The 13,055-nt window shown below is 42.7% G+C and overlaps 1 protein-coding gene across 1 annotated transcript in view; it reads left to right on the top strand.

Annotated features, from left to right (window-relative positions):
- The window catches only part of Sorcs3 (sortilin-related VPS10 domain containing receptor 3), a gene marked incomplete at its 5' end in the record, with an annotated part of 574,832 nt that overhangs the window by 394,360 nt on the left and 167,417 nt on the right, over window positions 1–13,055 (top strand). Inside the window, one exon of the mRNA XM_005403919.1 lies at window positions 9,412–9,476. Within this exon, the coding sequence (XP_005403976.1) occupies window positions 9,412–9,476 (65 nt within the window). The remainder of the gene's footprint in view (window positions 1–9,411; window positions 9,477–13,055) is intronic.

Here is a 13,055-nt window from a genome sequence, read left to right as displayed (position 1 = left end):
TTATGTTTGAGCCAGGTGCAGCCTCTTTCCAACTTCTCAGTGTCAGGCAGTGTGATAGGAAACCTCCGTTTCCTCATCTGGAAAAAAAGAAAAAAGACTGTGCTTTGTTGACTTCAAAATTTGCTTAAGGGTTAAGTGAGATGACACTTAAGTAAACAGCAAAAATCCTGGTACATTAAAGGTGTTCAGCAAATGCTATTTGCATGTAAGATACTTTCATAGTAAGAATTGTATATAGTGTGATGTGTTAACACATGCCTCTCTCATTTATAAGTATTTTACAAATATTTAACTTACTTAGTTCTCATGAAAGTAACTAAAGAGTGATTTCATTTTCTCCCCACTAAGCAGCGAAAACATTTGAGACATGGGGAGATTAAAGAAATTGCCTGTGATCCCATAGAGAGTGAATGCTGAAGCCAAGACCCCAGCCCAGTGTCGGAGAGCAGTTTCTGCTCTTACTTACATCACCGACGCACGGGAAGGGAAGGCCTGTCACAGGCTGAGATTTTATTATAAACTCTAGTAAGTCATTCTCAACTCTGCACATTGTTATCACCAATGTGTGGCAGGCATATGGCCCTGAACAGCTAGCAATGCGGCCCCACAAGAACGTAAACTTTTAACATTATTGTGTAATTTGTAGCGACATTTTTTACAACTGGATTGCATGGTGCTCAAGCACGGTATGCAGAGGCGGTGAGAAAACGCTGGTCCAGGGGGGACACAGTGCTATTCTAACTCTGCCTCCTGCACCCAACACACACAGTCAGTGGAGTGGAAACTGAGCATATCAAATGTTACATGCAGGTATGCCAAATGCTGAGTAAATGGCAGGCATTACCAATGCCAGCATTTCCCCTACCTACACACCATATGACTTACAGACAGGTGTCCATTGTAATTAAGCAGATATTTAAGTTTTCTTATTTATTAAACTTGGGCTTGTGTTATTTCATAAAATAATAATTTAAGCTCATTTGGTTACTTATGTATATGTCACTCAACACAGTTACTCTTCACTCAGTGTGGCCCAGGCCAGCCAGCGGGTTAGACACTCATGGCTGCACCCTGCTGACTCCTGGACTTCCTGCTGGAGCGTAGTTCTGGAAGTGCGCATTGTGACCACTCTCATGACAGCATCTGCGTACTTCTTGAGAATGGCAGTTCTTAGGCCCCAGCCACACCTCCTGAAGGAGACACTCTGAGGGCAAGAGTGAGAAGATCTCTGAATAAAGATGAAGGAACAGTTACCACCATAGTTCAACCAGAATTCCTGGGGGTGGGGTCTGTGCATTGCTGTTTAATATTTTTAGAAAGTTCCCCAAGAAATTTTAACATGAGGCCTGGGTGGGAACTTTCCTGGGACGGAGGTGTTGAGCTCAGTGAGATGCAGGCTCCGTGTACGATGTGCTAGAATGAGCACTCCAGGGAGAAAGCTTGAGGGAGACAGAAGAGGGTCAGAGGCCCCGTGGGAACCGGGTGCTCCACTGAGCTATGGTGCGGTGACATCAGTCAATAACAATGCACTGCATATTTCAGGATAATGGTGCATTTCGGAGGTCTCATCACCACAGAAAAATAAGTGAGGTGATAGATATATTAATGGATTTGACTTAAATCATTCCATACTGGATACATGTATCAAAGCATCACATTGAATCCCATTAATATAGACTCATGGTCTTCCAATGAAAAATTATATCTATTAAAAAGTTTAGCTTGTAATTGAAAATGCCTATCTAGTCAGTAAAGCTTTGGTACTTTGACCTTATCAGCATTTTGCCTTCACCATGTCTCTCCTAATATCTAATTTTCTTATTTCACGGGGAAGTTTGTGGCCTGGAATTCATGGCCAGAGAGACAGACAAGTGCACAGGTGTTGGCCCTGCCACTTGTCCTGACAGCCAAGTGTGCTATGAGGAGGCGAGGCTGAAGTTTAAATTGGTTTCTAGGGCCACTTGACACTCACTGGCTGTGCCTCTGGGCAGCTACAAAGGCCACTTGCTGACCTGTGAAATGAAAGGGCTGCATGGGATTGGAAGGTTTCAAATGTTGCTGCCTCCAGCGCTGTTTGGGACTGGTCTGTCCAGGTGAACTGTCATGGTTCCTGAGAAGCTCCTGGCTGACCTATTTTGTATGATGGGACATGACTGCTTGCAGGGAGGGGGCAGCTGCTAAAAATAAGCTTGAAGTCATGTGGCCTCGTTGGTGTTCTCTATCCATGACACAGGTGAGCGTGTGCTGCTGGAAGCTGACCAGCTTTTTCCTGGAGATCTGGCTGTGGCTCTTTCCTTCCCTTTGGTCCACATGGGCTTTGACTTTGCTCAGAATGTGGAAAGGGTCCTCTTTTTGGAGTCATCACTGCCCTTCCCTCAGAGCTTCGGGTGATCCTTGTGCTATGATTTGGCTCCTTAACCGCTGTCAGTTAATGATGATACATACCCCAAGAGGCACTACCTCACACATTATTCGGGTCTGTATAGTTTTCCCCCTCCTCTTTCCCAGCACTCAGGTGAGGAGACCAAAGGATAAACGGTATCTGGAGTATAGCATGGGTATTGGGCTTTTTTGACCCAAGAGTACGTAAGACAGGGCCTTATGGGGCTTCTCTGGTGGAAGAAAAGTGTTTTAAACATTTATTCAGCAAACATTTACTGATGATTTACCATGTGCCAGGCAGTGTGACTGCATAAGCTGATGTGGTGTCTAGTAAAAGCTCTCGAGATCAGAGATCATGTCTAATAGGGAAAGCAGACAATTTCAGTGTTTCCCACACTGGGGAGGAGAACAGGCTGTTACAGAAGCCCTTATAAAAACTCGTTCCCTGAATTCGTGATGTAGGGTCAACGTAGAGCAGGAGAAGTTGCCTACACCTCTTACCCGTGTCTGGAACCTTGCAGTCATTACTAGACACTCAGCAGTTAGAGAACTGAGGCAGACAGGTGGGCAGATTTGCTTAACCTGTCCTTTGAATACAAACTAATGATAGCCGAAATACAAAAAGTGCTTTCTGTGTGATTTTAAGAGTTTCTACCACTTAGCTCACTTAATCCCCCTAACTGTATGGAGTAGTATTTATGATCTTCTTGTTTTACAGATGTGAAAGCTAAAAAGTATTATTGGACACACGGGCAAAGTGAAATAGGGAGTTTATGTCAATGGGCCGATCCTAGTCCCTTCTTGAACAAGACCGGTAAAATCTACAGGAAAAGATGAGTCTTTCCCCTGTCGTGCATGTTAGGTTTCCATAGTAGGTTTCAGAAAACCCCTGTGGTAGATGAATTCGTGATTGAGGAACTTTAAAATATTCATAAGGGATTTTTTTATAGGTTCATATCTGGTTATAACATTTTAACTGTATTTTGTCCCATTAAAATTTTGTTTTAAAGCCATTTAATTAAAACCAGGCACAGAGCACAACTAAAGGCAGTATTGATGATTTATTTACATTTTGCATTAATGATAATACGTTCTGGTACAATTTCTCTTTACCAGCTGATACTTTCTAGAAGCTTTCCAGGGCTCTTTCATGCAGTTTCCACGGGATGAATGGAAATTGACTTCGTTTTGTTACAGACAGTACTCACCGGGAGCGCCGTGTGTCCTGGGGCTGGTTATGCCCTGGATATGGCTGCTACTCATCTGATCTGCTTCAGCTTAACTTTAGTCCTGGGAAGCTGAGGAACCTGGATGCTTGAGACAGAAGAGGGGGCAGGGGCATCTCCTCATGCAGGGCTGAGCAGAGGTGTCCTCATCCTCTCCCGCTGCCCCTGGTGAAGTCAGTCATCCTTATTCATCTCAGCTCCTCCCACACTCACAGACCCAAAGAGTCAAGCGCTAGCCCCAAATTTCCTTTTTCTCAACTGTTCTTATATTTTGTTGAAAAGCAAATCTCCACTTAGTACTTTTCTTCCATCAGCCCAATCTCCTTTGTCCCCAACACTCCCTTCTTGCTGATTCTCACCCGTAGGAGTGACTCCCAGCTTGTGTACTCTGGATCCAAGCTGTCCTGCCATATTAAGCACATTGCACACATATACAGAGATACTTGATTATTCCCTTCAGTGCTGCTTCAAGGGGACTGAAGTGTGGGTAGGGAAAGGAGAGGCAGAGGGGTGTGTTGGTTAGATCATCCCATTCTTCCTCACCACAGCAGGGGGGTTCACACACTTTAGACTCCTGCCCGGTTCAAGTCCTAGTTCCCCTGCATCCTACCTGTATGACTTTGGGCAAGTTGTTTAAGCTCTCAATGCCTGATTGTGCCTTCTTACAATAGGGTGAAAGACTGATTCCTAACTCAGAGAGTTGATGTAAGAATTAAATGAGATCAGCATTTAAATGTAAAATAGTGCCTGACACAGGACACACTCTCAGTATTTGAGAATTGTTATCACGTGGCTTTAGGCACATTACTTAATCTCTCTTACTGTCTCCATTTTTGCCAAGGAGGAAAATTAGATGAATGGCACCTTCCTAAATACTCATTTTGAGGATTGTTTAATATAACGCTTAGAAATACCAAACGTTGTGTCTGACAAACATGGTATCAATACCCATTAGTATTTACCAACATTTCCACAACTTTCACCCTCCCCTATTCCCAGGGGCCCACCAGATCTTGTGTTGCTTTATTTGGTGTATTTATGTGCACATTTTTCATGTTATGTTTCCAGAACTTGGAGTTGTGGCTTTCAGGCAAAGCATCAGGTTCCTGGCACGTGACAAGAGTCAAGGAGGAGAGGGAGGGCCCGAGCAGCAGCACATCACGGGCTTCTCAGTCACGTTAGTGCCCACGCTCTGGAAGAAGTGCAGTTTTTGAGTGCTTTTCTTGGTGTCTTGTTTTCAGGGACAGCCCAGCGTTCAGGCAGCAACTAAATGTCTAGGTAAGGCAGCTGCTCTCCCCTAGGAGTGGTTTTGGACCCCACCAGGAGATAGGTAGCAATTTCTAGCGACATTTTTCATTGTCATAACTGCAAGGCTGTTACTACATCTAGTAGAAGCTGGGATTGCGGCTAACTGTGCTGTAGTGCGTGGACCATCCCCCACTGCCAAGAACTATCTGGCCGAAAATGTCAACAGGGCTAATGTCGGAAAACCGAAGCAAATGCTGCAGAAAGTGTGCGATGGCCTCTCTGAGCTGGCTGAGGGCCTGAGGGCAAGCAACTGAAAGTGTGGCCAAGAATATTCTCCTTTCCTGGATTCCCAAGTTATTTTTCTCCACCTCTGGCCAGCTTAATCGCCTCCCATATCGCCCCAGGACAGAGCAGCTTTGAATTTTCTTATCCTTATCCTGCAATCCAAGGGGCTGCCTAATCCGGAGCTGTGTGCTTTGGCAGATATGGGAGAGAGATAATTCTGGTTCCTACCCTTAGGAAGCTTCTTTCTGATAGCTGTGCATTAACAAGGGTCACTCTGTTTGTCACTGATAGGGTTAGCAAACAAATATACACCCAAGCGCCCCATGAGTTTAGCTGCATAAAGAAGCTGTACAAGTGAAATAGAACTGGGAAACGAATGGATTCAAATATGAACACTTGGAGTTGCGTCCAGCTGTCTAACCGTTAGTGTGAATCCCCGGATTTAGAGGGCATGGGTTGTGTGCTTGTGTATATGTATAAGTGTACATATGCACTGTTACTATTTCTGCTTCTTCTATCTTTGTGTGTGTTTCTGTTTCTGTCTATGGATATTTCTGTCTCTCTTTGTCTCTGTCTGCCTGTTGGTCTCTGTTTCTTTCTTTCTTTCTGTCTCTCCATTCTTCTCTTGACCATTGTCCTCATATTGCTGTCTTTCTTCTTGTGTCTTTGTTATGTTGTCAGTTTTTTGTCTCTGTGTATCCACATCATTATTTTAGACTTAGTCTTCCTATTAGGCTGGGAGCATTTCTCCTGGTGACCAGAGAAGAAAGATAATTCTTTCCTCGGGGCTCCAGTTGGAAGAATCCTGAGAAAGTCTTCTAAATAGTCCTGGAAGGTCCTGGAAGGTCACTATGGCTAGGATATATCCTGACCATGCCAGTTCAGAGGACATCCTCAGGGTTCACAGGGATGGGACACCATTATTGATCAGCCTGCCTAGCCCAAAACACATGGCTAGAGTCAGGAAGAACAGACCCACACAGGATACATAAGGAAATACTAAGGAGAGCAAAACGACAGTTGTCCGTGAGACAAGACTAACTCAAGAGAAAGAAAAGTCTTAATCAAAATGTGGAAGCAGGATTCTGAGTTCTCTAGAACTGTGAAGCAGTTAGTTCACTCTGAGGTCCAGTGACCAGGAAGACTCAGTTCTTGGATTCAGCTTTGAAGATGTGTTAGAACTTAGGTAGATGGAAGGGCGTGCACATACCTAGATAAGAGAATGGCTTCTCTGGCTGTTTTACTGGTTTGCCTTGTTCTCAGCTCCTAAGAACCAAGGACTTTCTTCCGTTGTTAATAGAGCATAGGATTTGATGACCACAATCGGGCTCAGTCATTATACCTCCAATTGTGTCTGTGCTGCGGTGCTGGTGACGGTGCAGAGGGGAAGCAAGAACACCTGAGAAGCAGCTAATCCAGAGAGTATCATCTTGTTCATAAAACCAGAGGCTGCTGCGCAACGGAGGTGTCAGTGCAGTCTCTCTATTGCCCGTGATGCTCTGTGTCTGACATCAAGTGAGTTTGACACTGAAATGTGACCTCACCACAGGTAGATTGGGTTGCTTACTACATTAATAAACACATAGGCAGCACACAGTATGTACTAGAAATGTAAGTGCCATTGGTTCAAAAATAAGTAAGGTAAGGTCCTACTTCCTTAACATTTATATCTAAGTGGGAAAGACCCAGAAATGTATTGGCAGTTACATAAGGAGTGTGATCAATCCATGCAAAGCGGTAATTTTCAAATGTGGCCTCATAGCTGGGAGCTTAAAAACCACTGATGCCACAGTCCCATCCTGTTAGATGGTGGCTCCATTGGCCTAGGGAGGGGTCTGGGCATCTGTATAGTTCATAGTTCAAGAGAGTAAAGCGCTATCTTGCAGGACCATTTAGGCAAGGATGCTGTTAGCAGATAAAGACTCGAGTGAGAGCAGGGAAGGAAGGGCTGATGCAGAAGTGAGGCTAGCGGCCATGTACGGAGGGGTGAGAGTGGGGTGGAGGAAAATGGGGCAGAGAGACAGCTGCTCGAGGCTGGGAAGTCAGGCTATCCTTCCACTTCTGGCCAAGATTCTGTATGACCTTGGACACACATAACCCTCTTCATTCCTCAGTTTCTCCCTCAGCCAGACGTGATGAATGCTACCTGCCCTGTTTTCCTTAGGGTTTTGCTGCTAGGATCAAATGAGGTTAAAAGAAAAATAACAGTATACCAGGGACCATTGGGGGATATAAACCAAAACTCGTTTATTCAGCTTCTTTCTTAGATAGCTGAAGTTTCAGCTTTCAAGACAGTCATTTTAACTGAGAAATATAATTTTATTTTCTCGAAAATGTATCACCCGCAAGCCCAGTTTCTTAAACCGAGAGCTCTGGATCGCCCTGAACCCCGTTTTCCTTTTCCTGTGTCATTAGCCCCTCAGCACAGATGGCAGACCCTCAACTACGCTGTGATGCAGTAACTTCCCTGGAGCCTTTGAGAAGTGTAGGGATTCATGGTGTGGAAGATTGGGTTTTCAATTCTTTGGTCTGTTTGTGATCCGTTTTCTGTTTCTCTTGCTATTTAGATATGAACTGTAGATTCTCAACATTAACCTACTTTTTTACCCTAACTTGCTGTTTCTTACCTAGAAAAGGCTGGAAAACCAGGAAACCAATCTGAAAATGGTATTTAAAGGAGACTATGAGTGAGAACTCCCCAGAGAGAAGGGACTGCGTGTGTGCCTGTCTGTGCACACGTGTTTAATGTGTGTTAGCACTTTCAGCTGACTGAGTCTACTGACCTGGATACCTAAGGCAGAAGGCTGTGTGGACTGCACCCGTGGGGACTCAGAGGGCTGTAAGGATGATTTGTAGGGTTCTTAGCCTTCCTTCTTCTGACCATTGGCCAGAGACTCTCCACCCAACTACCAGGAGAAGTTTGTCTTTGTCAAATCAGGTTTTGAATGTTTGCTACCAAAAAATGTTGTTTGCGTATACATACATATTTTTCCTTCCTTCTGTCTTTCTTTTCTCCTTTCCCTCACCCCAATTATTCCTTCCTCTGAGCAGTTTCTTTCCCTTTCGTAATGTCTATTGCACATTTTGGGTTTATCGACTCTTTCAGTTTCCTACAGTAGGGCGACAATAAAATGTTTACACATGTTGGTCCGATTTATTTTATGTATGATTATGGTCTTTAGTTGCATCCATTTACCTATAAAAGCCTCTAGTTTATATTTTTATAGCTGAGTAGTACTCCATTGTATAAAAATACCACATCTTTTTTATCCATTCCTCCATTAATGGGCATTTGGGTTATTTCCAAGATTTAACTATGACAAGGATAGCTGGGATAATTGTACTGCTGATGTCTATTGGTTTATTGAACGGAAGAGTTAATGCTTGAACTTTTTTTTCTTGACGAATTTTGCATGCTTATATCTGGTAATGTGAATAACTAACTTGAAGACAACAATATGCAATATAAGAACCACTGGTGAATTCCTACCATCTTGTTTAGTGAAGCTCTATATCATTTCTAATTTTTTATTATTAGTTTTTGGTTTCTCTAATGGTTTGACCAATCTTGCATTCTTATCTCTGGTAATCTGAGTAACTTTGTTGAAGATAACAAATGTAATATAACAACCATTGTTAACTCCTATCATCTTCTTTTGAAATCCTGTATTGTTTTTATTTTTATGTTGTTCTATTTTTGTCTTTGTTATTGTTATTTTGTTTTTTTTTTTCTCTTTAAAATAAGAAAACATTTTGCACAACCAAAAAAAATGTAGTTTGCAAGGCAGGAGGAAAGCAAGGCAGATTGGATTAAATCAGGAGGGCAAACACTGAAGCAGACAGAGCGGGTAGGTTCTAGAACTCCCCATGAGCGGGCAGAGTGAGGAAGCGGTAGAAGTAATCAGTACTGTGCGGACCGCAGAGACAGAGAGAAGACCAGGGAGAAGAGAGTTCTGAGAGGTACAAGGTTGTGAAGAAGGGGCAAAAACAGGGGCCTAGATCAGCACTACTGCGGGGTCTGTGTTGATTTCTTAGTCAGAGTTACTGACTCACTGACACCATTCCAGGACTTTCGCATTGTGACCTCTGCAGGTGGCAGTTGCTAGGGCTAGCTATACTGCTGGCGCACACAGTGGCTTTCTTCTGCTGGTCCCCACGGTGCAGGCAGTCCTCTTTGAGAGAGGATGTGCAAGAATAGCCCGAGTGCTTCCCACATTGCTGCTTGCCACCCCTGTCTTTACTGAGCCTCTGTCTCTCCTTCCTCCCCCAGGTCGGTGGCTGGACTGGACAAGGAGGCAGACCTGGTGCACATGGAGGTGCGCACCGCGGATGGATGTGAGTGCTGGGAGATCTCCCTGCGGGTCTCTCTCCTCCCCAGATTTGCATTTTAATGGTTTGGGAAGATGAAAAACCCTGAGCTCCATTACAGCCATATCCATCCTTATTTCCCAGAGTGGGGGAAGAGACTTCCTGTCCCAGGAGAGACATTTCATTGAAATAAACCCTCAGGAATGAATTTTCTGGGGATGTGAGTTAACGTGATGAATTTTGAGGCTCCTGTAGTAATTTCCTTGGCATCTTCAGTGTAATTTGAATAGGGATATCCATAGTTCATTGCGGTATTTTGCATACACACAGTGAATTGTAGTGGATGCTTGCTTTAAAAGATGAACCCTTTACATGGTCAAGCTTACCAGAAGAAGTAACTCACAATTATTTGTAAAAGTGTTTATTCATGCAGGAGATGTTTAGGGATGGCCTACTGTGTGCCAGACATTGTTCTAGTCCTTAGACATACAGCCACGAGGAAGACTTTTGTTGTCCACTGTCCTGGAAAACAAGGAGCTCTGAGCACGGGAAGGGGTGTAGCTCACTGGGGGTAGAACATGTGCTGACAGCTGCAAGGTTCTAGTTTTAATCCCAGCATGGCAAGAAAAAGGCTGTGATCCAATGGTGGAACCCTAAGATTTCAAACATATGACCTTATGACCTCCTTTGCAAAACCTTGTGTGTCTGTTTACAGCGCACACAAATATTTGACTGAAAACATATCATTTTGCACCAGTGTAAACATTCAGCTCTTGATCCTATTTGCAGGCTCTTTGTCATAAAAGGACAATCAATGTAAACCACGTTTGAAAGTGTAATTAGCATTTCCCAGACTGGACATAGAGGATAAGAGGAGTGGCCTAGAAGTCCAGCATCACAAGGCCCTGCCTGTGAGTGAGGGGGGAGGTCCTGAGCTCTGCCACCCTCTGGCAAGTAGACCAGGAGCAGCGCTGTAATCTCTAACTTCCTCTGTGATCTGAACATGCTGTCCTCCCCCTGATCACCTCACAAGGTTCTGTGCTGACTGTACAAGTGACCTGCTACAGAAATGATGAAATGGATGAACCTTATAAGGAGATTCTGTTTTGACCCGGCTCTTGGAGTTGCTATGTCATTCAGAATACATTATGTAAAACTTCACATGTTTTCTGCGAGAGAAATCTGTTTGAGGCTAACCACAAATGCACGCCAGAAGCACACATTTTGAGAACTATGTTTTATTCACTTTAGTTTTAAAAGAGTTAGAAGGCAGTCAGCATTTGTTACTATATGTCTAGAATTCCACTTGTCTCCCTCTCTCCTGTCCTCCCTCTCCTTCCTTCTTTTCTTCCTCCCTCCCTCCCTCCTTCCCTGCCTTCCTTCCTTCTTTCCTTCCTTCCTTCCTTCCTTCCTTCCTTCCTTCCTTCCTTCCTTCCTTCCTTTTCTTTCACTCTTTCTCTCATTTATCCCTTGACTAAGTTTAATATCTCAGGCAGGCAGTTGTGACATACTCTTTTCAAATTTATTTTTTGAGGGAACAGCATTTGGGACTGAAGGAGAGAATGTCACATATCTAAAGTCACTGGTCATGAAGATGCTAAACTGTAGGGTGTCACTTTTGGTTGCAGAGAAGGAGCTAGGAGGATGAGGGCACTGTCCAGGTTTGGAGGAACTGAGCTGTCCTGCTCAGAACTGACCCTAGAAAATGACTCGTAGCCACCCTGAGTTGGCTTCATTTTCCACTTAAGGTTTTAAAGCCATACATGTGACATGTGGTGGTCATAACAGTCAAGAGTTCAGAAACTTCACAGAATGGTCTGACATCCTGTGTGGCGTAGGGATGCCTTCTCTAAACCTCTCCAGTTCCAGGAGGCTTAAAATATACCCTTGCATACTGTGGGCAGCCAATTCGCTTGTTTATTTGTTATTTGTTAAAACAATTTCTTACATTATATTTAAATTTATTTTCTGAAAGTTCAAATTCTTGTCAAAATTGGCATAAGGCCTATGATGTAGGACAGCAGTGAAATTTTATGAGATTAAAAATGCAAAACACATAAAATATTTCCTGGTCTATTTTCAGAATTCAAGAACTGAAAAACAACCAAGGAGAAATATAACAGGAATAAATATCATGTGCTCTACTTAGGTTATGGGATAGTGTATATTAGTTCTGTTATGTTCTCTAGGTTTTTGAAATCTGTTTTTCTGTATTTAGAATTTCCCCTTAACCTACTCACTTGGTTGTAACCCAGCTTTATTTGGAAAGTACATACAGAGAAATTGCATTATTGGAGGGGTATCTTAGTTTACAAACCCCACTCAAATGCATAATGTCCCTTCCTTTAATATACATAGCAAACACCCCCCATACCCGGGCTCCCAGACTGGCATAACATCCTTACCCTTTGATGGGCATAGAAAGGTGCATTGTATAGTGTATTCATCTCTTTTATCTGACCTGATAGCTTAAATTCAAATTTGCCTAAATTCACACAGCTTCTTAGTGATAGGGAATCAATAGGGCGAAAGCTTCTTAATAAACTAGGAGTTAAAGGGAACTTCTCCTGATCAAGGACATCTACAAAGGTGTATGATAAACATCGTAATTCATGATGGGGTACTGGGAGCAGGATGGGGACAGAGACACCCATCCTTACCTCTCCTGTCCTCATCATACTCAAAGTCCTAGACACTGCAATAAAGCAAGAAAAATGAAATAGAACTTATATAGATTGGCAAAGAAAAATAAAATGTGTTTTCATCGGCATGATCATCCATGGAGAAAATCTATGGAGTCCACACACACACACACACACACACACACACACACGCACACAACTCCCAGAACAAATAGAATAGGTGAGCACTGTGGCACTATATATAACAAAGTCAACAGAGAGAGGATGTCATTTTCAACAAATGATGGAGTTGGATCAATTGGGGATAAATTAATGTCAAACTATGACTCAGAGCTTATTCAAATTTAACTCAAAATAGAGCATAGATCTAAATGTAACACAAAAAATGTTGAAAATTTTAGAAGAAAATATAAGAGAAAATATTTATGGGTTTAGATTGACAAAAAGGTCATGATAGGTTTGTCACCAAGAATAAAATAGATAAAATAAAAAATGGAGACATTGTGCTTCATCAAAAATTTAAAAATACCATTTGCTCTTAAATATTACCCATTAAAACACTCCAAGAAAATATTTCAAATGGTACACCCATCAAAGAACTGGTAGCCAGGACATATAAAAAACTCTCAAAATACAGCGATAACAGGCTTTTCTTAGAAATGGGGAAAAGTTTGAACAGATCATTTGGCAAAGAATATATAGGATGATAGATAACAGCATGAAACATTGCTCAACACAATTATGCATGAGGGAAACATAAATTAAAACCATGTGATGATCACTACATGCCAATCAGAATCACTGAAATAAACAAAACTGACAGTACCAAGAGCTGACAAGGATGTGAAGCAAATGAAACTCTCCTGCATTGTTGATAGGAACATAAAATGGTAAAAAATGAAAAATGGGAAAAAATTTTGGTAATTTCTCATAACTTTACTCACACTGTGTGCTTTGTCAGTCC

The sequence above is a fragment of the Chinchilla lanigera genome, unplaced genomic scaffold (genome assembly GCF_000276665.1).
Source record: "Chinchilla lanigera isolate Chin_1 unplaced genomic scaffold, ChiLan1.0 scaffold00084, whole genome shotgun sequence".
Lineage (NCBI taxonomy): Eukaryota > Metazoa > Chordata > Mammalia > Rodentia > Chinchillidae > Chinchilla > Chinchilla lanigera.
The sequence above is the reverse complement of the archived record's forward strand: the minus strand, read 5'-3'. Positions and strand labels throughout refer to the sequence as shown.